Source organism: Cherax quadricarinatus, chromosome 8 (genome assembly GCF_038502225.1).
Source record: "Cherax quadricarinatus isolate ZL_2023a chromosome 8, ASM3850222v1, whole genome shotgun sequence".
NCBI lineage: Eukaryota > Metazoa > Arthropoda > Malacostraca > Decapoda > Parastacidae > Cherax > Cherax quadricarinatus.
The window spans coordinates 21,036,983-21,062,561 of NC_091299.1; the positions used below are offsets into that span (position 1 = coordinate 21,036,983).

Sequence of the window (25,579 nt, forward strand, 5' to 3'; positions counted from 1 at the left end):
TCTCAAGAAAAATGCTCAGAAGAGGTGTCTTGTCTGTGGACATACCACAAAATGCCCACAAAAACACAGAGACACTCGTTTTATGTGTGAGGAGTGTAAAACACCATTGTGCTTATACCCATGTTTCAAAGAATTCCACAAGCTTCAGCAGTTCTAGAAAAGTGTCCAGTGATTGTACATAGGTATATATATTATAGAACAATCGTAATAAACAATTTTTTATATTGTTTGTTTGTGTAAACAAGTTTTAGCAACATTATAATGATACAAGTGTTTTTGCTATAATTGTGTTACATTCAACGAGTGTATATTGAACATTGCACAATAATTTGGTCTCACAGGCCACAAAAGTTAGGTAATGAAGTTAAATAGTAACAAAGTTTGATTGAGTCACAGGTTGACATTTATGAGATACAATAATGAGATATATATGAGATACAATTATTCAGTATTTATTTAGTTGTGGGTGAGTAAGTGATTTTTGAGAAGAGACTTGAATTTATAAGCAGACAGTGTTTCTTTTATATTCACAGGTAACAAATTCCAGATTTTAGGGCCTTTTATGTACATTGAGTTTTAGCATAGCGTGTGATGGACACGAGGAACATCAAAGAGTGAGCTGTGTCTTGTGTTATGGTCATGTGTTCTGTTGATGTTGGCAAGGAGATGTTTGAGGGGAGGGTTTATGTCAGAGTTAAGTGTTCTATGTATGTAGTAGGTGCAGTAATAAGTATGGATGTTTTGTATTGTGAGTAGGTTTAGAGTTTTGAATATTGGTGGAGTGTGCTGTCTGTAGTGGGAATTTGTTATCATTCTGACTGCAGCCTTTTGTTGGGTGATTAGTGGTCTGAGATGGTGTGTTGTTGTTGAGTCCCATACACAAATTCCATAGCTGAGATAGGGGTAAATAAGTGAGTGATATAGGGCCAGGAGGGCTGACTGTGGAACATAGTACCGTATCTTCGATAGTATGCCAACGGTCTTGGAAATTTTTTTGGAAATTTGTTGTATATGTGCTTGAAATTTGAGTCTATTATCAAGGTGGATTCCTAGGAATTTTCCCTCTGTGAGTTTTGTGATAGGTGATCCATTTATCATTATGTTAAGAGACACATCTGCAGCTCTTTTACCAAACTGAATGTAGTAGGTTTTGTCAATGTTTAGAGTAAGTTTATTGGTCTTCATCCAGGTTGATATTTTCTGTAATTCGGTATTTACAGTACGTATTGGCTAGCATGACTGGGCTCGGGTGAGAGTAGACGTATGTAGTGTCTTCTGCAAATAGTGTGGGTTTGAGTAGTTGCGATGCATTTGGTAGGTCATTTATGTATATGAGAAAGAGAAGAGGGCCTAGGACACTTCCCTGTGGGACACCAACTGTAATTGGCTGTGCGGAAGAGTTTGCCCCATTTGTGTACACATATTGGCTTCTGTTGCTGAGGTATGACTTTAGGTAGTTGAGGGAGTGCCCTCTTATACCATAGTGCGACAATTTTATGTGGAGCAAGTCGTGGTCAACTGTATCGAAAGCTTTACGTAAGTCAATGAAGATCCCCAGTGGGACTTTTTTTTCTCTATTGCTCTATAAATATGTTCTTAACATATATTCTTAACATTTTCATATATATTCTTAACATATGTTCTTAACATTTTCATAAGAAAAAATAATTTTTTTTTTTTTTAATATTTTGTGACACCAGGAGACACTTGAGGATTCGGCCTTTCGACAGTCAAAGGGTTAAGACTACAAATATTTTCAGATAAGCAATGAATGTACTGTACTGTGTATGTATTTTACTTTGTATTGTGTTTTAATGCCTAGATCTATTACTAACTTAATATAAGTTAGTGCAAACTTGACAACCCCATGCCTGTTGTGGAATCTATTGTGGCTTTGGGAAAGTCCATGGCATTGGATGTGAGTGGCCAGGATGTGGAAGAGTTGGTGGACAACCACAGGGAAGAGCTAACCACTGAAGAGCTGCAACATTATAGTTATTCTCTATAAAATTTATTTTTTGTTAATATTTCTGGGTGTCTGAAATGGATTAATTGGATTTCCATTATTTCTTATGGGAAATATTACTTTGGTTTTCATACGTTTCATATTTAGACCGACCTTCTGGAATGGATTAAGTATGAAATCCAGGGTTCCACTGTACTGTACTTTTTATAAACTATATCAAAACTGTAATTATTCTATACTGAAATGCTCTACTAGACTTATTAACCCTTTCAGAGTCCGTGCCGTAGATCTACAGCTTTACGTTCAGGGTCCAAACCACAGATCTACGCCATGAGCTCAGCTTACTCTGACAAGCTGTGAGTGGTAAATTTGGGCCTAAATATGAGGGAATACATCTATGTGGTATGTGTGCACCACATAAAACAAATCCTGCAGCACACAGTGTATAATGAGAGAAAAAAACTGAGACCATGATTTTCGATTAAAACAGCGACTTTGCAGTGTTTTTTCGTATGTTTTTTATAGGTGTATTTGCAATTTCTTGGTCTCATTTGATAGAATGGAAGACATATTACAGAAATAGAGATGATTTTGATTGGTTTTAGCACTGGAAATGGCTTGAAACTGAGCTCAAATTTGCGGAAGTGTTAAATTTTTTGCCGATGTTCAAGAGTAAACAAACGACCTCACACGTCTAATACACACCAGCTGGTAGGTCTGATATACATTCACAAATGTGGTGATGATATTTATACAATTATTACAATGTTGCATAACAGTAAATCTTCTATTTTTTGGTTTGAATAAAGATTCATTATGTGAATAAAAAATCAAAATGGAATTCATTTGTAAAGTCTCAAAACGTAACTAATGTTACGTTTTGAGGCTTTACAAATGTTAGTTTAGTGCCAGGAATACCTACATTGTTTATTCTGGACCCTATTTTGAAATTGGAATATTTTGAACTTTGTGTTAAATTGGCCAAATTACCAATTTCCGATCACTTTATTTTGTAGTTGAAACAGTTGAGTTGGCGATTTCTTGTGCTCAATTGATAGAATAGAAGTAATACTAGTGAAATAGCTAAGAATTTGGTCGACTGGAATAATGTAATTGGCCTAAAATGGGAGTCAAAGTTGGCAAAATCGCCGATTCGTAAATATCGCTGACATCAAAGTTAGCGAGAGCATAATTTCGTCAATTTTCCATCAAATTTCGTACTTTTGTTTTATTACCTTCAGAAAAAGATTCTCTACAATTTCATAAGAAAAAAATAACAAAAAATTTTTTTTTTAAATTCTTGGACCCTGGTGCAGACTTTGAAATTTGGCCTCTGGACCCTGAAAGGGTTAAAACCATACAGCATTACCTAATAGAATACTCATTGTACTCTTGTACTCATTGTAACTCATCTAATGATCATATGAACTGTTACTGCCTTATTAATCTTAAGTTAATTTTACGTTTGGCCAAAATGCTCTGCATACAAAGGGGCTTTTGGCATCAACACCTATTATATTCCTTTGTACAACCATGTATCATGCCAAAATAAAAAAATATTATTATTATTATTATTATTATTATTATTATTATTATTATTATTATTATTATTGTATAACTTGGTCATTTATTAGGAACATATCATATAATATGCAGATTGGCGGTGCAACAACATAGGTGAATTATAGATCCAAGAGCCAAGCTGAAGGATAATGCCACATCGTCCATATGCCCAGTTCCAAAAGACAAGCTTGCTGTTAACTCCACAGTACACACATTGTGAATCCATGAACCTAGTGAATAATTAGTTTAAACATTAAATGAACTCACTGATCAGAAAATTCTCATAGGTGGAACATGCATATGTTGAAGGGTACAGTACTGTTCAGTACTGTTCAGATAATCTAAGCGGCAGTAGCAGCAGCGGCATCCTACCAGCTCTTATTCTTCAAGAAACCATCGTTCATCAGAGCTTGTGATGGACTAATTGAAGGTACAACTACATGAACCCACGTAGACCACAAAATGACCCAAGAATACTAATAATGTAACCCAAATCTTGACAAAATAGAAAATCTAAGGAAGATAGCCCTGCTAACCCAAACACTGCCTCCATTGCCAGACAATCACTTAACCCAAGCTCAGGGAAATCAAGCCTTCTCCTCCATAGCTACACAATATCTACTTTAGCGATACTATGAAAGGATATCACAGAAGAATCAACAGCAGTAAGAAAAGACTAACACCAAGGGCCCTACAACTCAACTTGTCTACCCAGCAGGAAGCCGGTGTATCATCAACCCCCCTCACCACCACCACCCAGGGAACAACAACAACAAACATGGCTGACTCCCCCTCCAACTCCACTCCCTTCAAAGGATTCACTCATGATAACTCAGGTATGATTATTCCTGACAATATCAGGGACTACATCGTCGCTCTAGAAAACGAAATCAAAGATATTAAAGCAACACTTGCACGACGAGATTCCAAGATAACCAACCTCGAGAACAAGATTCAAAACCTTGAAGAGAAGGTTACATCGGGAAGTGCTGACACAGAAAATACCCTGAAAACAGCTATAGCCAGTCACACTGAGCAAATAACAACCCTAAATATGAAGAAGCAATCAAGGACTGGAATCAGAACATGCACACTCGACTGAATGAATACCTTGATTTCCAAGACGACAAAACTGAACTAGATAAGTTGTCAGATGCAGTTATAATAAACAGCCCTCACATTCCTAGTGACATAACCCAAGCCTAGTGCAAAGAAACTGCTATCAGGATAATACAGGACCACGTAAAAGTTATCGTACAAAACAATGAAATCATAGAAACACGTTTGCTAGGAAAACAAGGTAGTAAATGCAGTATTATGATCAGACTTCATTCATATGATAAAAGAAAGAACTTAATTAAATCAGCAATTACAATGAAAAATGGAGTGTTCATCAATGAGTGTCTAATGAAAAAACATCAAAACCTTCTGTTCATGTTGAGAAAACTTAAACAGGAAAACAAAATACATCAGTGTTTCACTCAAGATGAGAAAATACTAGTTATCAAATCAGTCAAATCAAATCAAAGTTTATTCTCTATAAGGATTACAATGCAGGGTTTACAGATTTTGGTTATTGTGTGGTTTACATGTAATAAAATACTAATTACAGAGGGGGCCACTAGAACACCTCGCATGGCTAGGCATTTCGGGCAAACTTAGAATAATTCTTAACCGTAAATTATTATAAATTGTAGAGTAAGTTGACTAAATACTAAGTGACTAAATACTAGTATGTGAATTTAGCAATGTGAATGCTTTTGTTTGGCACAATACATAGTTTCTATATTGGAGTATCACAGGCAAAGTTATGACTAGTTAGGAATCATTATTATAAGATTAAGATACGTATTTCTGTGCTTAGAGTATAGATCTTTGGGCCCTTTATGTGCATAGTATTGTAGCATAGGGAGAGATGGACATGTGGGATATCAAAGAGTGATTTATGTCTTGTATTATGGCTGTGTGTTCTATTATAGTTTTCAAGGAATAGATCAAAAAGTTTGACTAATACTTTGAATATGAAAATATAAGTTCAGCATTTGCAAATTCAAATTCTCTGAGCCTCATACAGTATGCATCTCCCATAAATACTGAAAAACTACAGTACATTATACGGTGGAACCTCAACTTATGAGTTTAACCCTTTCAGGGTCCGTCCCGTAGATCTACGGCTTTACGTTCAGGGTCCAAACCGTAGATCTACGCCATGAGCTCAGCTCACTCTGATAAACTGTGAGTGGTACATTTGGGCCTAGATTTGAGAGAATACATCTATGTGGTATGTGTGCACCACATAAAACAGATCCTGCAGCACACTGTGTATAATGAGAGAAAAAAACTTAAATCATGATTTTTCGATTAAAACAGCAACTTTGCAGTGTTTTTTCGTATGTTTTTTATAGTTGTATTTGCGATTTCTTGGTCTCATTTGATAGAATGGAAGACATATTACAGAAATTGAGATGATTTTGATTGGTATTAGCACTGGAAATGGCTTGAAACTGAGCTCAAAGTAGCGGAAATGTTAAATTTTTGCCGATATTCAAGAGTAAACAAACGACCTCACACGTCTAATACACGTCAGCTGGTGGGTCTAATATACATTCACAAATATGGTGATGATATTTATACAATTATTACAGTATTGCATAACAGTAAATCTTCTATTTTTTGGTGTGAATAAAAATTCATTATGTGAATAAAAAATCAAAATGGAATTTATTTGTAAAGCCTCAAAACATAACTAATGAACAGAGGAAACGTTAGTTTAGTGCCAGGAATGCCTACATTGTTTATTCTGGACCCTATTTTGAAATTGGAATATTTTGAACTTTGTGTTAAATTGGCCAAATTAACAATTTCCGATCACTTTATTTTGTAGTTGAAACAGTTGACTTGGCGATTTCTTGTGCTCAATCGATAGAATAGAAGTAACACTAGTGAAATAGCTAAGAATTTGGTTGATTGGAATAATGTAATTGGCCTAAAATGGGAGTCAAAGTCGGCAAAATCGCCGATTCGTAAATGTCGCTGACACATCAAAATTCGCGAGAGCATAATTTCGTCAATTTTCCACTAAATTTCGCACTTTTTGTTTTATTACCTTCACAAAAAGATTCTCTACGATTTCATAAGAAAAAATAACAAATTTTTTTTTTTAAAATTCTTGGACACTGGTGCGTGACTCCAGATTTGGGCCTTGGACCCTGAAAGGGTTAATGCATTCCATGACCTAGCTTGTAACTCAGTTTGCTCGTATATCAAATCAGTTTTCCTCATTTAAATTAATTGAAATGCAATTAATCCGTTCCAGCGGAATTCCTGCTTTCGGGAGGCAGGACAAAATACTTCAGTATAATGCTAATATCAACTCTATGGCTTATTTATCTATCACAGTTGATCTAATATGACATAATCAACAATACAAATAACATAGAAACATGATATATATTCTAGAATGCATAAAATATGTCATGTGATGAGTGGTGGCAGCCATTGCCTCTCTCCCACTGCCCATATCTTCCCATTCTTCCCCTTATGAAAACGGAGTGTTTGTGAGGCTAACTGCACTAGATCATTAGTTTCATAAGGAAAACACCGAAACAATGTATTTATAAATAAGAAATATTGTATAAAAACATAATAGAGAATGTAAAGAAATAAACTGGTTTTATAAAGTGTATGTTACATATTTACCTGGGAGAAGAGATGCTGGTGAGGTGGAGGGTGGAAGATAGGCAGAGCGGCACATGCTGTCACTGGCCCACAACCACAACCTGCACACCTTGCTTGTGTTTATCTATGATTGCATGCTTTAATTCCATGGACATCATCCTCTTTTTCTTCTCAGCACTGTCCTTTGCACTTACTTTCTTAGGACCCATGGTTAGAAAAAAGAAATTTGGCAAAATAACTGTACAAATTGCAAGCAAAGCACGAGAGAAATGTTTCCACTGCTCAGCAAGTGTTTTGGCATTCACTGTGCCAACCATGGGTCCTAAGAAAGCAAAGGACAGTGCTGAGAAGAAAAAGAGGATGATGTCCATGGAATTAAAGCATGAAATCATAAATAAACACAAGCGAGGTGTGAAGTGTGGGGGTTGTGAGTTGATGGGGAAGCTCGCTCGTAACTCGGATTTTGGCACATAACTCAGAGCAAAAAATCGACTGAGTGACAGCTCGTATCTCAAAAAACTCGTATGTTGGGACACTCATAAGTTGAGGTTCCACTTTATTAAAGTAAAAAAAAAAAAATTGGCAAATCCCCATGTAATGCAGTGGAACCTCAGTACTCGAACAACTCCCTACTCGAATAATTCAGTATTCAAACACTTTGTTCGGTAAAAAAATCACTTGGTAGTCGACCATTCGCTCGGCACTCAACCAAACAAATACGACCTGCCAGAACTTCACTGCAGACTATTTCGTGTTTATTCGCATTTTTTTTTTATTGTATAAATAAGTCACCATGGGGCCAACAAAGATTAATGATAACAGCCAACCAAAAAGAAAATTGGTTGGGAAAAATTTGTTTGGTGTTTGAACAGATCGACACTCGAACAGCCTTCTGGAATGAATTAAGTTCGAGTACTGAGGTTCCACTGTACAAGTAACACATGCAGAATTAGCGGAAAAAGTCAGTTTATTTGCATTATTTAGCCTTGAGATTTGAATTACCAGTAGCTACTTCCTCAAGTGTTTAGGTTTCAGATTCTACACCAACACTGAAAATGTTTGTTAAGAAATTATAACTGAATATTAACCCTTTGACTGTCGCGTTCATATATATACGTCATGGGAGATACCGTGTTTGACGTATCTATATGCATAAATTCTAGTGGCTTCAAATCATGCGGGAGAGGGCTGGTAGGCCTACACGAGAGAGAATGGGTCTCAGTGGTCGGTGTGCACCCTGTGAAAAAAATCTGGGACTCAGCGGTGCATTATGGGAACGCCATCTTGGTAGTCCATTTTCACCATGCCTCGCGGTAAGAAGTTCCTCACTCCTCGGCAGATTGGAGGTCTTTTGTTCCCAAGTGATAGCTCAAACAGTGATGATAGTGTCAGTGAAAGTGAATTCCCTGGTTTTGAAGCAGGTGTGACCAAAAAAATTACCCAGGATAACATAATTAGTGATGAAAACCCAGATTCAATTCAATTCAATTCAAACTTTATTCTCTATAAGTATTACAATGTTGAGTTTACAGAAATTGGTTATTGTGTGGTTTACATGTAGTAAAATAATAATTACAGAGTGTACCACTAGAACGCCTAGCATGGCTAGGCATTTCGGGCAGACTTATATTAAATCTTAGGTTTAAAATGTTACAGAATTATGAGATAAGTTGGTATTATGGCTAAGTGACTAAATACTAGTTGTGAGTTTAGCAATGTGAATGCTTTTGTTTTGGCACTATACATAGTTTCAGTATTGGAGTATCACAGGCCAACTTTCGACTAGTTAAGATTCATTATTTTGAGATTGAGATTGATATTTCTGTTTATGGTCAAATGGGTGAGTGAGTGTAAGTGTGAACCACCAGGTGGTATTCGTATTATTAGTTGACAGGGTGTATCAGGGAGATAAGATGTTTTCTGATGGTAGTTTTGAAGGTGATGAATGTGTCTGCAGTTTTGGAATTTTCAGGTAGGGTGTTCCAGATTTTAGGGCCTTTGACATACATTGAATTTTTGTAAAGGTTTAGTCGGACACGGGGAATGTCTTAGAGATGTTTGTGTCTGGTGTTGTGCCTGTGGGTTCTGTCACAACTATCAAGAAAGCGTTTTAGGTCAAGGTTAATATTGGAATTTAAGGTCCTGTAGATGTAGATTGCACAGTAGTAAGTGTGGATGTACTGAACAGGGAGAAAGTTTAGATCTATGAAGAGTGGGGGGGGTGTTGCCAGGGATGGGATTTAGTGATTATTCTTACTGCGGCTTTTTGTTGGGTTATTATTGGCTTTAGGTGTGTTGCTGCAGTTGAACCCCAAGCACAGATAGCATAGGTGAGGTATGGATATATAAGTGAATGGTATAGTGTGAGAAGGGCAGTTTGCGGCACGTAGTATCGTATCTTGGAGAGGATCCCAACCGTTTTGGATACTTTTTTGGTTATGTGTTGGATATGGGTGCTGAAGTTCAGGTTGTTGTCGAGGTATAGGCCTAGGAATTTGCCCTCATTATGCCTGGTAATTAGAGTGTTGTCGATCTTAATGTTAATTTGCGCATCTCCTGCTCTGCTACCAAACATAATGTAGTAGGTTTTGTCAATGTTAAGCGTAAGTTTATTGGCTGTCATCCAAGTCGATATTTTGATCTGCTCCTCATTAACAATGGTGTTGAGGGTTGCAAGATTAGGGTGAGAGATGACATAAGTCGTGTCGTCAGCAAAGAGAATGGGGTTCAGGTGTCGAGATATGTTTGGAAGATCGTTGATGTATATGAGGAAGAGCAGGGGACCAAGGACACTTCCCTGCGGAACTCCAGTATCAAGTGGCTGTGTTGTTGATGCTGTGTCTTTAATGGTGACATACTGATACCTATTAGTAAGGTAAGATTTGAAATATGCAAGCGCATGGCCTCTTATACCATAATGGTCAAGTTTGTGGAGTAGGATGCTGTGGTCTACTGTGTCAAAAGCTTTTCTTAGGTCAATAAAAATTCCTTGTGAATACGTATTCCTTATTTTCCAATGCTGTGTAAAGCAGATCTAGCATTTTTATAATTGCATCGTTAGTGCTTTTATTTTTCCTGAATCCAAATTGGCAGGGGCTGAGTATGTTTTGTGACGTTATAAATGAATATAGTCTCCTGTGCACAACCTTCCACCTCTGGTGCTGGGCCAGCTCGTTCATGTTCACCTGTACCAGGATGAAAGAGGAAACTATTTGCCTGTGTACAAGACTCAGATGTGAGCAATGCAGGTGATAGTGATAGTGATTTCAAGGTTATTGAAAGCAGTTCTAGTTGTGACAGTGAGAGTGAATATTCCCCAGTGAAGCGGCAGTATATACGACGTCGCATGCGGTCTGATAGTGTGCCATATGCTCTTCCAAGAGGAAGGAGTACATCTCGGAGCACATTCCGTGGCCCTACACCACGTCCTGATAGTGAAGATGACGATATTGTTACGATGGGTATCAATGATGCAAGTGAGGCAGCAGGCGGTGGTGGTGATAGTGATGGTGGCATGAGTCATGTGACATCAGCAGTAGGCCACGCTACTACCCGCGCTGCTGACTCTGCACAACTACAACCAGCCTCACCCGACCCCACACTCCCACAACCACAACCACAACCTGCACAACCACAACCACATTACAATATCCAGAACGCACCAGCTGACCGCATCTAGGATTGGCAGCAAGATGACGAGTTTGTTCCCAATCCCCACGACTTTGATGGAGGACAAAGTGGAATACGGCCATCATGTACACTTGGGAACAATCCCACTGAACTGGAATGCTTTCAGTTGTTCTTCGATGAACCCCTGATGGACATTATTGTCAGGGAAAGCAATACATACTATGAGTACACCATGGCAAACACTATTCTGTCACCAAGATCATGCCTACACCAGTGGAAGGACACAACTGTGGCAGAGATGTATCTGTTCTTTGCCACAATAATGCTTATGCCACATGTGTATAAGCATAGTGTCAACACATACTGGGCGACAGACCGCCTGATTTCAACCCCTGCTTTCAGTGACATTATACCAGTGAATAGATTTGTGTTACTGTTACGTATGTTACACTTTTCAGACAAAACCAGGCCTGACAGAAGTGACAGGTTATATAAGATCAGACGTGTGTTTATGTACCTGAAACAAAAGTGCTGTATGTATTTTTATCCCTTCAGGAAGCTTGTTATTGACGAGTCTTTGATTTTGTTCAAGCAGTATATACCAAGCAAGAGGAAACGCTTTGGTATAAAGTTATTTGTTCTGTGTGATTGCAAAACTGGTCTGGTTTTGGATATAATTGTGTACACTGGCGGTAAAACAATGGAAGATACCAGAAAGTTACTGGGTATCTCTGGTGATGTGGTTAGAACAATGATGGAGCCATATCTTGGTAAGGGGCATATTTTATATACTGACAACTGGTACAGAAGCCCTATACTCAGTGATTTCTTGCGAGTGAACATGACAGATGTGTGTGGCACAGTGCGTAGAAATCGTAAACATATGCCTAGGTTCGATGCTGGCAGTCGTAGAGGTGAAGTGCAGGTGTTTGCTGCCAATGACATCATGGCATTTCGGTGGCATGACAAACATGATGTCACACTGCTGACATCAGTTCACCGACACGAAATGGTAGACACTGGCAAGCAGAATAGAGAGACCAATGAACCCATTGTAAAACCTGCAGCTGTGATGGATTACAACCTCAATATGCGCTTAGTGGACAAATGGTGACATGCAGATTGGGTTTGCTGACTGTGTTCGCAAGAGTTATAAGTGGTACATAAAACTGTTTTTCCATCTTCTTGACATTTCCATGCTGAATGCTTATAATATGTATAAGTTGAAGACCAGGAAGAAACCCAAATATGGTGAATTTTGTTTGTCAGTCATCAGACAAATAATATTCAAGTACCAAGAAACAACACCTGCAATAGACCAGCGCCCACGAAATTATCAACACATGTCCTCTCGTCTGAGGCCTGGTGATCACTAGCTCATACCACTGCCTGCTACTACTACCAAGAAAAATGCTCAGAAGAAGTGTTTTGTCTGTGGACATACCACAAAACACCCACAAAAACACAGAGACACTCGTTTTATGTGTGAGGAGTGTAAGACACCATTGTGCTTATACCCATGTTTCAAAGAATTCCACAAACTGCAGCACTTCTAGAAAAGTGTCCAGTGATTGTACATATGTATATATATTATAAAACAATCGTAATAAACATTTGTTTACATTGTTTGTTTGTGTAAACAAGTTTTAGCAACATTATAATGATGCGAGTGTTTTTGCTGTAATTGTGTTACATTCAACAAGTGTATATTTGAACATTGCACAATAATTTGGTCTCACAGGCCACAAAAGTTATGTGAAAAAATAAAATAGTGAAAAAAACAAGAAACCATCGAATACAAGTAAATCAAAGTTTACCGGGTGAGCGGCAGTCGCCGCTGTTGCCGCTCGCAGATCAATTTCAGCAAACTTCAGGACTCTATATCTCGGTAAGTACTGATGGGAAAAATTTTTTGGGGGGACTAAAACAATCAGAAAAATAATCTTAACATTTTCATAAGAAAAAAATAATTTTTTTTTTTCGAATATTTTGCGACACCAGGAGACACTTCAGGATTGGGCCTTTCGACATTCAAAGGGTTAAACTTATTTATGAAAATTACAATAAGAAAAAACTCAGACAAATTAAAATTTATTGGTATTCTTAATTTAATTAACTGTACAGGAAATGTAATTGGAAATATTTGATCATTATTTTTCCACTAAGTACATAATCATCTATCTAACATTTCATATTGATGCTTGTACAGTGGACCCCTGCCTTACGAATGCATCGCGTTACGTTAAATCTGCCATATGAAACATTTGAACGCAAAAATTTTGCCTCGCCTCATGATAAAAACTCGCCTTATGTGATTCGTCCGGGATGCGTCCCACATGTGGCCTCAGCACCAGTGTTTACAAGCCAGCCAGTGCAGTCGCATCTACGCATACATTCGGTACATTTCACATTATCCCAGTGTTTTTAGTGCTTGTAACTGCCAAATAAGTCACCATGGACCTCAAGAAAGCTTCTAGTGCCATCCCTGTGGTAAAAAGGGCGAGAATTAGTATGGAATTGAAAAAAGAGATTAAGGAAATGTGTGCAAAGTGGGTTGAATTGCAAACCTTTACAGATGAAAATCACCCTGACACAGCTACTGCAAGCCGTGTTGGCAACCTGTACAATGACAATGTTATGGCCCATTTTAGGAAAGTCTTAAAGGAACGGGAGGTACAGAGCTCTCTGGACAGATTTGTTGTGTGACAGAGGTCCAGTGACTCAAGCTGGTCCTAGTGGCATTAAGAGAAGGGAAGCAACCCCAGAAAAGGACTTGCTACCTCAAGTCCTAATGGAAGGGGATTCCCCTTCTAAACAATAACTTCCACACTCTCCCCTCCTCCCATCCCATCAATCATCACCAGATCTTCAATAAAGGTAAGTGTCATGTATTCTATTCTTAGTAGAGTAGTAATTGTGCATGTCTTCTTCAGTTTGTGTGTATTAAAATTAATAAGTCATGTGGTAAAATTTTTTGTTTTCGTACTTTGGGGTGTCAGGAACAGATTAATTTGATTTCCATTATTTCTTATGGGGAAAATTAATTCGGCTAACGATAATTTTGGCTTACAATGAGCTCTCAGGAATGGATTAATATCATAAGGCAGGGGTCCACTGTATTTTCAATTTTGCAATTTGCAATTCACTTTTATGCCAGTATAAATATTTCTTATTCAGTATTTAACTTTCAAGAACAAGAACATTGAATAAGAAACCTGGCAGAAATATTTTAACCTTGCTGATTGCTTTACACTTGTAGTGTATTCCTAAAGAAGTTTAGATATGTTAGAGCAACAACAGGGAATATGTATGCTATAAATGGTTTAGACTACCAGCAAGTTGAAGAATGAGACATTTGGGCAATATTTGGGAATCTTTATTGAGGAAATGTTTTGCCAGCCAGTGGCTTCTTCAGTCCAATACAGCTTGTAGTTGATGTGTTCATTCCATAAATCTCAAGATTGATGTACTGAACACATCAACTCTAGGCTGAGGGACTGATTACCTCAAACTCCTCCTCATCTTCCACCATTCTTCTTTGTACTGGGCTGAAGAAGCCACTGACTGATGAAACATTTCATTAGGAAAGATTCTCAAATGTTGCACAAGTGTCTCATTCTTCAACAAGGAACATGTTTAACCTGTCTAATGTAAGTGACCATTGATATGCAGGATTCCTAACCGGTCTGTATTCTATGCATATTTTCTCAGAACATGTTTATTGCCCTTCACTAGGATTTTTTTATAATAATTAGTAGAAATTGTGTGTGTGTGTGTGTGTGTGTGTGTGTTTGTGAAGATAACTTTGTTATTAGGAATAAGCTGTAGTTCTAATTTTTAAATGAAAGTAAACAGAGAAAGCTGAGGTTTCATAACTTATTAATCACATTTTTTCTTACAGAATGAGTTATTATTATGATTATTTATCTAATTTCTGCTTCTTTTACATCCACACAAATAGGCCAGCTTATTTTACAAATTGTTTATGAATTCCTTAAATAACCGAATAAAGTTTCTTTGAAGACATGAGATTATATTCATAGTATTTTTATTGTAACTTATCCATAGTTCAGCTTTGATAAATACAGTATGTGGAAACAGTTTTAGCTAAACTGATGCTATAGTGTACCACAAATGTATATATGCAGTATTTGCTTATGGTTTATCTCTGTGACACATTGGGCAGTGTCTTATGTCACAGACTATCAGTGTGTTGAATGGTGCATCAAAATTATACTGTACCAATAATGTTGACTGTAAGGAGTACTGTACTTGTATAAATACAGTACAGTCTTCATGATTGCTATGCTATTACTCCTTAAGTATATACATGTATCTGCATATTATGTCTGTATTTTATTTTTTACATAAACCAATTGAAAATAATCTGGCCTCATAGACATTAGATAGTAATGTATTATGATTCAGCAATTTTTTTACAGAACATGTTTTAGTTAAAACTATAATTGCTGCATTTTGCATGTTCACATCACCTGCATGCTTCTTCCTGAGAAAATGAACTTCGAGACTCTTTGTATGTAGCTTTACTCTAAATACACTTTTATTTTGTATTTATTAGTTTCATATTCTTTTATGTTCAGGTGTTATCCCATTCAAAAGACCCGCCACAACCCAGGTGTCCGCCCACTAACACAGAGCCCCGCCTTCACACACTCTCAAACCAATCAGGTACGGTCACGTGCCTATGACTCCTCACTCTCAGCCAATCACAGAGAGTATTTTAACCTGCTTGACTGTAGTCCAGTGTTGGAATTTTCTTGATCCTGCCTGTGTATGACAGTAAATGTTCCAGACAATAAGGAGTCTGTCTTGAGATGTTGATCAATAAGTGCATGGAAATTTTCCAATAGTCACTTCGCTGTTAGTCATATTTAACATATTTATTATTTTTTTTATTATCACAGTGACCGTATTGCTTTTCTTTTTATCCTTTGTCACGTATTTTTTCATTTCCCCATGATGATGTTAGATGGTGAGACAACCAGCTTGATCATTGATATCTGTGAATAAGATATCTATAACTCATATTAGATGTTTATCTTGCACTGGAGTATTATGCTGTACTTGCCTTTTTCATATAGGAATTGGCTACATTATAATGATTTCTTGTATCATGATGGTATGTTTCCAGTGCTTCCATTGAGACACATTCAGGCCTTTGTGCTGAAAGCACATGCTGTATTTTCTAATGGTTGCTTGTTTATTCACAGCTGATCTACTCAGAACAGATGCCTATCACATCAGCTTCTTGCTCAGGTTCAATGAATGGGTAACACAAATTTGGCTATGACCTGCCCTATTAAACCCTTCAATGACCTACCTCAACACTGGAGCCTCAGTCATATTTATATACCAGGTTTTTTTTGAGTTGCTTTGAATACCACAAGATAGAGTCATTGATAAGGTTTCATTTCACACTGCATCTATGAAAGTTTTTATAGTTTGTAACTATTTATTTTTTAACCCCTAAATGGACCAAACGTATATATACGTTCTTATGCGTAGCATTCCCAAATGTATATATATATATATATATATTTTTAACAAGTCGGCCGTCTCCCACCGAGGCAGGGTGACCCAGAATGATTCAACACTTTCACCTCACTCACACATAATCACTGTTTTTGCAGAGGTGCTCAGAATACAACAGTTTAGAAGCATATATGTATAAAGATACACAACATAACCCTCCAAACCACCAATATCGCGAGCCCCTCCTTTAGAGTGCAGGCATTGTACTTCCCATTTCCAGGACTCAAGTCCAGCTATATAACAATAACCGGTTTCCCTGAATCCCTTCACTAAATATTACCCTGCACACAATCCAACAGCTTGTCAGGTCCCAAATACCATTCGTATCCATTCACTCATATTGAACATGCTCACGCACGCCTGCTGTTAGTCGAAGCCCCTCGCCCACAAAACCTTCCTTACCCCTTCCTTCCAACCTTTCTGAGGACGACCCCTATTCCGCCTTCCTTCCCCTACAGATTTATACGCTCTCCATGTCATTCTACTTTGATCCATTCTCTCTAAATGACCAAACCACCTCAACAACCCCTCTTCAGCCTTCTGACTTATACTTTTATTTACTCCACACCTTCTAATTTCCACACTCCGAATTTTCTGCATAATATTTACACCACACATTGCCCTTAGACAGGACATCTCCACTGCCTCCAACAGCCTCCTCGCTGCTGCATTTACAACCTAAGCTTCACACCCATATAAGAGTGTTGGTACTACTGTACTTTCATACATTCCCTTCTTTGCCTCCATAGATAACTTTTTTTGTCTCCACATATACCTCAATGCACCACTCACCTTTTTTCCCTCATCAGTTCTATGATTAACCTCATCCTTCATAAATCCATCCGCCGACAAGTCAACTCCCAAATATCTGAAAACATTCACTTCTTCCATACTCCTCCTCCCCAATTTGATATCCAATTTTTCTTTATCTAAATCATTTGATACCCTCATCACCTTACTCATTTCTATGTTCACTTTCAACTTTCTACCTTTACACACACTCCCAAACTCGTCCGCTAACCTTTGCAATTTTTCTTTAGAATCTCCCATAAGCACAGTATCATCAGCAAAAAGCAACTGTGTTAATTCCCATTTTGTATTTGATTCCCCATAATTTAAACCCAACCGCTAAGCCTTGGAAGCAGACGGGAACAGCAACACAAAAAGCAGGAGATCACACAGTCATCTGGCTGGGCGGCTAGCTGCATCTTGCATTCTTGATGTTGATTGGCGGCTGGCAGAAGCTAGAAGGCGTGGTAAAGGGAGGCTATCTTCTTGATTGGTCAGGTGTCATTGAAGTGTGAGTCAGGAGTTACTTCACTTCTTCAGTGGTGGAGGCATTTTTTATGTTGTGCAGTTGTTGGGAGGAAATGATGAGTAGTCTTGTAATCTTGGGTCGAAGGGCTGGGTCGGCTTGTAGCTGGTCAAAGGTCTGCATGAGTGATGTGAAGGAGCAATGGGTTCCTTAACGATTTGTAAACTTGACTGTCCTGTCGACTACATTCTCATACAAAGTGTTGACATTCATGGTGGGTTCTCGGTTAGGAGTCGTATAAAAAGTTATATCTTTCCAGTGTAGGTATTGATCTAGGTAGCGTCTTCTGTATCAATACGTTGAGTGATGGCTGGTGAAGTTTTTGTTGTCTTCGTTGGTGGTTGCATCAAGGAAGGTTCATTCAATGTTGGTGTCTCAGCTACGGAGTGTAGAGAAGACTGAGGTGGAATCGTGGCTTCTGATTGGTCCGTTTGTGTAGTGGTGAGTGGAGGTGAGGAAATAAGATTGACGTCATCACGATGAGCCAATCGACGAATAGCAGGCTTGGTGGTGTCTTGGATGTTGTCAGGTGAATGTTGATTGGAGGATTCAGAGGAGGCATCGTCGTTATCAATTATTAATTCCTTCAAGTCATCTGGCGCTTCAAAACTGATGATCTTTGGGATTATTTTCAAAATCTCAGCTGAAGGTGGACTTGCAGGGAAATTAAAAGTTGGCATGTTGTTAAGTGCAAGAAGTTCATTAACCCTTTCAGGGTCCGTCCCGTAGATCTACGGCTTTACGTTCAGGGTCCAAACCGTAGATTACATCATGAGCTCAGCTCACTCTGATAAACTGTGAGTGGTACATTTGGGCCTAGATATGAGAGAATACATCTATGTGGTATGTGTGCACCACATAAAACAGATCCTGCAGCACACTGTGTATAATAAGATAAAAAAAACTGAAATCATGATTTTTCGATTAAAACAGCGACTTTGCAGTGTTTTTTCGTATGTTTTTTATAGTTGTATTTGCGATTTCTTGGTCTCATTTGATAGAATGGAAGACATATTACAGAAATAGAGATGATTTTGATTGGTTTTAGCACTGGAAATGGCTTGAAACTGAGCTCAAAGTAGCAGAAATGTTAAATTTTTGCTGATATTCAAGAGTAAACAAACGACCTCACACGTCTAATATACGCCAGCTGGTGGGTCTAATATGCATTCACAAATAGGGTGATGATATTTATACAATTATTACAGTATTGCATAACAGTAAATCTTCTATTTTTTGGTGTGAATAAAAGTTCATTATGTGAATAAAAAATCAAAATGGAATTTATTTGTAAAGCCTCAAAACATAACTAATGAACAGAGGAAATGTTAGTTTAGTTCCAGGAATACCTACATTGTTTATTCTGGACCCTATTTTGAAATTGGAATATTTTGAATTTTGTGTTAAATTGGCCAAATTAACAATTTCCGATCACTTTAATTTGTAGTTGAAACAATTGACTTGGCGATTTCTTGTGCTCAGTCGATAGAATAGAAGTAATACTAGTGAAATAGCTAAGAATTTGGTTGACTGGAATAATGTAATTGGCCTAAAATGGGAGTCAAAGTCGGCAAAATCGCCGATTCGTAAATATCGCTGGCACATCAAAATTCGCGAGAGCATAATTTCGTCAACTTTCCATCAAATTTCGTACTTTTTGTTTTATTACCTTCACAAAAAGATTCTCTACTATTTCATAAGAAAAATAATTTTTTTTTTTTTTAAATTCTTGGACACTGGGGCACCACTTCAGATTTGGGCCTTGGACCCTGAAGGAGTTAATAGTCGTGTTGAAAGAGCCAGTTTTCGCAGCATTTTGCATGTGAGCAAACATCATGCAGTAATAGAATTTGGTAGAGATATCGTCAGGTGGTGGTGGGGTAGTGAGAGGTGGTGGAGACGACTGTTGAGTGGCTTGTAGAATCTTGGATGTTGTTGATTGAATCTTTGCAGTTGCAGCGTATGTAGGAGAGGTTCCAGATGGCTTCTTAGTTTCTTCTTTGAGTTTCTTAGAGAGGATATCCTTGCGCACTGGACATTTGGCTTCAAGAGTATGGTGGTCACTCTTACACTTGATGCAAGTGGGAGCAGCAGTGGAAGTGCAAGAACGAAAATCGTGACCTGCAGACCCACAGGTGAAACATATCTTCTTATTCTTCATGTGGCAGTCGGCAGTAGAGTGACTGTACAAGTAGCATGTCCAACAAGGTGATATGTAAGTGAAACGTTCAGGCTCAATCTGTCGAGGATTGATGAAGTAGTAAGAGATGGCCAGGCCATCAGACAATGCTCTGGTCGCCATGGTAACACATGGTAACCTTGAGCATCGAGGAAGCGTTGGGGATCTTCACAACAGAGTCAATCTTGGCCCAGGTGTTGAGGTCTTCAAGTGATGACATAATTTCCTCGATGGACATGTTCATGATTAGCCTGTCAAGGCGTTTCATGAACACAGAACGTTTTGCAAGCATGTATGGTGACGTGGAGATGGTAAAGCCACGGTCTTCTAAGGTCTTCATGGCAGTTGGTGTAAGTACTTTGTCAGCTTCAGCATCATCGAGAAAAGTGACGACGAAAGCTCCTTTCAGTGAAGTAATCTTGGAGAACTTGGCGTGAAGACAAGTGTTGAGTGAGGCTGCAAGCTCAAGCTTCATGGCATCATCGACGACAGCAGACTTGGGCTTAATTCTCACACGATGAGACATCATGGAGATAGTAGAGGTTCCCCTCCCCAACGGGGATCATAGGGAGACTGAGCAAGTAAAGAGAGCTGCTATGACCTGCCAAGGCGAGAGTCAGAAGCAGAATATGTGTTCTCTCTTGACCTACTTTTACCGGGAAGTAGTCTCCCTCTCCTCTACACACCCTAACCTGAGCCTCACTATCCTCATAAAAACTCTTTACAGCATTTAGCAACTTACCACCTATTCCATATACTTGCAACATCTGCAAATTTGGCAAGATTGGCCTGAGATGCCTGGTCAGCATAGAATGGGTCTTAACACTTGGTGTGCGCAGTATTAAAAAAATCTGGGACCACTTAGTACCTTGTGGGAGCGCCATTTAAATTGAATGCCAGCTAGAGCAAACAGTGCGGCAAAGACCAAGGATTCACTGATGTAATGTCATATTAACACTTCTCTTTTAAGAGGAAAGTGATGTTAACCCCAAGTTTAGGGTCTATCTATCTGTCTCTGTCTGTCTGTCTCTGTCTATCTGTGTCTGTTTATCTGTCTGTCTCTGCCTTTGTCTATCTGTCTCTGTCTATCTCTTTCAATCTGTCTTTGTCTATCTCTGTCTCACAGGTACACATAAATTCAAGTATATGTAGTATAAATTACCTAGGATAACCCAAAAATCCAGACAAAGTGCTATACTCTGCTTGAAGATGTGAGTAAACGTGATGATGACAGTCTTGTGGCTCTCTCTGAGGCAGAGAGCTACTAGACAGATAGACAGGGAGCTTGACAGACAGACAAATAGACAGAAATGTTTGTGTACCAGCAAAAACAAAGCGAGGGGGATGGTCATCTAATCTTTTCTTATCAGCTGCATCCTCCCCACCCTCTTGTATGCTCATCAAACGTCAGCTCTTATCAGGTGTTATCTCATCATGTCACTGTCAGGGGTGGTCTTTGTTTTTCATGCTTCAAGGGAACTTATTATTACCTATTATTATCATTACATATTCTCCTCCTCCTTCCTCTGGCAGCATAGTTGCTGATCCCCGTATATGTGTTGTATAGCATGTCATAGTACCATCCATGTGTTTATATAGAAGATCCCTAGGCCGAGTGACTGTGTGACGTCACGGGATGCGGGTGTGTACGTTCGTACCTCTGCCTCCCTCTCAGTCGGCATGTAGACATAGGCAGGACAAGGCAGGCTGGGCTCCATCTCCCATTACCTCAGTCTGACAATATATTGTTACCATCCAACAAGTGTGTCTACCTTCAACCCTCAAATCTCCCTTAACCCTTTCAGGGTCCGTCCCGTAGATCTACGGCTTTACGGTGAGTGTCCAAACCGTAGATCTACGCCATGAGCTCAGCTCACTCTGATAAACTGTGAGTGGTACATTTGGGCCTATATATGAGAGAATACATCTATGTGGTATGTGTGCACCACATAAAACAGATCCTGCAGCACACTGTGTATAATGAGAGAAAAAAACTGAAATCATGATTTTTCGATTGAAACAGCAACTTTGCAGTGTTTTTTCGTATGTTTTTTATAGTTGTATTTGCGATTTCTTGGTATCATTTGATAGAATGGAAGACATATTATAGAAATAGAGATGATTTTGATTGGTTTTAGCACTGGAAATGGCTTGAAACTGAGCTCAAAGTAGCGGAAATGTTAAATTTTTGCCGATATTCAAGAGTAAACAAACGACCTCACACGTCTAATACACGTCAGCTGGTGGGTCTAATATACATTCACAAATATGGTGATGATATTTATACAATTATTACAGTATTGCATAACAGTAAATCTTCTATTTTTTGGTGTGAATAAAAATTCATTATGTGAATAAAAAATCAAAATGGAATTTATTTGTAAAGCCTCAAAACATAACTAATGAACAGAGGAAATGTTAGTTTAGTGCCAGGAATGCCTACATTGTTTATTCTGGACCCTATTTTGAAATTGGAATATTTTGAACTTTGTGTTAAATTGGCCAAATTAACAATTTCCGATCACTTTATTTTGTAGTTGAAACAGTTGACTTGGCGATTTCTTGTGCTCAATCGATAGAATGGAAGTAATACTAGTGAAATAGCTAAGAATTTGGTTGATTGGAATAATGTAATTGGCCTAAAATGGGAGTCAAAGTCGGCAAAATCGCCGATTCGTAAATATCGCTGACACATCAAAATTCGCGAGAGCATAATTTCGTCAATTTTCCACCAAATTTCGTACTTTTTGTTTTATTACCTTCACAAAAAGATTCTCTACGATTTCATAAGAAAAAATAACAAATTTTTTTTTTTAAATTCTTGGACACTGGTGCGTGACTCCAGATTTGGGCCTTGGACCCTGAAAGGGTTAAGAACCCCTACGACACCTCCTCCCTCCTCCTCCCTCATCATCCCTCCTCCTCCCTCATCATCCCTCATCATCCCTCCTCCTCCCTCATCATCCCTCCTCCTCCCTCCTCCCTCCTCCCTCCTCCTCCCTCCTCCTCCCTCCTCCTCCCCCCTCCTCCTCCTCCTCCTCCTCCTCCTCCTCCTCCTCCTCCTCCTCCTCCTCCCTCCTCCTCCTCCTCCTCCTCCTCCTCCTCCTCCTCCTCCTCCTCCTCCCTCCTCCTCCTCCTCCTCCTCCTCCTCCTCCTCCTCCTCCTCCCTTCTCCCTCCTCCTTTTCCTCCCTCCTCCTCCCTCCTCCTCCCTTCTCCTCCCTCCTCCTCCCTCCTCCTCCCTTCTCCTCCCTCCTCCTTCCTCCTCCTCCCTCCTCCCTCCTCCTCCTCCCTCCTCCTCCTCCCTCCTCCTCCTCCCTCCTCCTCCTCCCTCCTCCTCCTCCCTCCTCCTCCCTCCTCCTCCTCCTCCTCCTCCTCCTCCTCCTCCTCCTCCTCCTCCTCCTCCTCCCTCCTCCTTTTCCTCCCTCCTCCCTCCTCCTCCCTTCTCCCTCCTCCTCCCTTCTCCCTCCTCCTCCCTCCTCCTCTCTCCTCCTCCTCCCTCCTCCTCCCTCGTCCTCCTCCCTCCTCCTCCTCCCTCCTCCTCCTCCCTCCTCCTCCCTCCCTCCTCCTCCCTCCCTCTCCCTCCTCCTCCCTCCTCCTCCTTCCTCCTCCTTCCTCCTCCGTCCTCCTCCTCCTCCTCCTCCATCCTCCTCCTCCACCTCCCTCCTCCTCCTCCTCCTCCTCCTCTATCCTCCTCCTCCTCCTCCTCCTCCTCCTCCTCCTCCTCCTCCTCCTCCTCCTCCCTTCTCCCTCCTCCTTTTCCTCCCTCCTCCTCCCTCCTCCCTTCTCCTCCCTCCTCCCTCCTCCTCCTCCTCCCTCATCCTCCTCCCTCCTCCTTCTCCCTCCTCCTCCCTCCTCCTCCCTCCTCCCTCCTTCCTCCTCCCTCCTCCTCCCTTCTCCCTCCTCCTTTTCCTCCTCCTCCCTTCTCCTCCTCCTCCTCCTCCTCCTCCTCCTCCTCCTCCTCCTCCCCCTCCTCCTTCCTCCTCCCTCCTCCCTTCTCCCTCCTCCTCCTCCTTCTCCCTCCTCCTCCCTCATCCTCCTCCTCCTCCTCCTCCTCCCTCCTCTTCCCTCCTCTTCCCTCCTCCTCCTCCCTCCTCCTCCCTCCTACTCCCTCCTCCTCCTCCCTCCTCCTCCTCCCTCCTACTCCCTCCTCCTCCCTCCTCCTCCTCCTCCTCCTCCTCCCTCCTACTCCTCTCTCCTCCTCCTCCCTCCTCCCTCTTCCTCTCTCTTCCTCCTCCTCCTCCTCCCTCCTCCTCCTCCTCCTCCCTCCTCCTCCTCCTCCTCCTCCCTCCTCTTCCTCCACATCCCTCCTCCTCCCACCTCCACCTCCCTCCTCCTCCCTCCTCCCTCCTCCTTCCTCCTCCCTCCTCCTCCCTTCTCCCTCCTCCTTTTCCTCCTCCCTTCTCCTCCTCCCCCTCCTCCTTCCTCCTCCCTCCTCCCTTCTCCCTCCTCCTCCTCCTCCTCCTCCTCCCTCCTCCTCCCTCCTCCTCCTCCTCCTCCTCCTCCTCCTCCTCCTCCTCCTCCTCCTCCCTCCTCTTCCCTCCTCTTCCCTCCTCCTCCCTCCTCCTCCTCCCTCCTACTCCCTCCTCCTCCTCCCTCCTACTCCCTCCTCCTCCCTCCTCCTCCTCCTCCTCCCTCCTACTCCTCTCTCCTTCTCCTCCTCCCTCCTCCCTCTTCCTCTCTCTTCCTCCTCCTCCTCCTCCCTCCTCCTCCTCCTCCCTCCTCCTCCTCCTCCCTCCTCCTCCTCCTCCTCCTCCTCCTCCTCCTCCTCCTCTTCCTCCTCCTCCTCCTCCTCCCTCCTCTTCCCTCCTCGTCCTCCCTCCTCCCTCGTCCTTCCTCATCCTCCCTCCCTCCTCCCTTCTCCCTTGTCCTCTCTCCTCCTCCTTCCCTCCCTCCCTCCTGCCTCCCCCTCCCTCCTATACTTCCACATATCCTGCTAAGGCAGGTGTTAATGTCCACCTGTCAGTGTGTTTGTGACAATTTGAGTACAATTTCAGTACCTGATACTAGTGTCAGAACAAAGATTGGTTATGAAATGACAAGAACTACTATGAATTGTAATTATCAGAACATAAAAACTATATAAAATAATATGAAAAATAGAAAAAAAATGTATATCGGCAACACTTCTGCAAGCCGCAGGACTCCATGTTGCCGTCACGTGAGCATCCAGTGCCAACTTCTCTGCCTCATATCTCTGTAAATACTGACCCTAATTTTTTTTTTTATTCTAAAACACTTACAAAAATGTGCTCTTTTTTCTATAATTTTTTTTTTTTTTTTTTCAAAAATATTCAGGGTGCTGCGTGAGTGAACATATACGTATATTCGTTTGGACCATTTCAGGGTTAATTTTGTAAATTGTAGGCAGGTACAAAATTATATGTTCACATTCACTTCCCATGCTGAAATTTTAGAATTTTCAAATTTTGCTTTGCTAAATGTTTCCCACCTCTTTTATAATCTAATATTTTCCTTCCTTCATTTTTTTTTTTTTTTTGTGAGAATGTGAGGAGAGTTTATGCAGAGTAATATACTTTCAGCAGTATGTAATATGTTTTAAATTTATACAAAGATAAGGTCATTATATCTTTACCTATAGCTTTCTTGTTCAAGTATATACAGGTCGCCCATCACTAATCTGGCAATCAGTTATCCGGTTCCATCAGTAATCCAGCACTAATTTCGGCTAGCATA

The 25,579-nt window shown here is 40.3% G+C and overlaps 1 protein-coding gene across 1 annotated transcript in view; it reads left to right on the forward strand.

Moving 5' to 3' along the window:
• The window catches only part of inaE (inactivation no afterpotential E), a gene marked incomplete in the record, with an annotated part of 149,027 nt that overhangs the window by 85,423 nt on the left and 38,025 nt on the right, over nucleotides 1-25,579 (forward strand). The window contains 2 exon segments of the mRNA XM_070082731.1: nucleotides 15,439-15,526; nucleotides 16,069-16,127. Of these exon segments, the coding sequence (XP_069938832.1) occupies nucleotides 15,439-15,526; nucleotides 16,069-16,127 (147 nt within the window).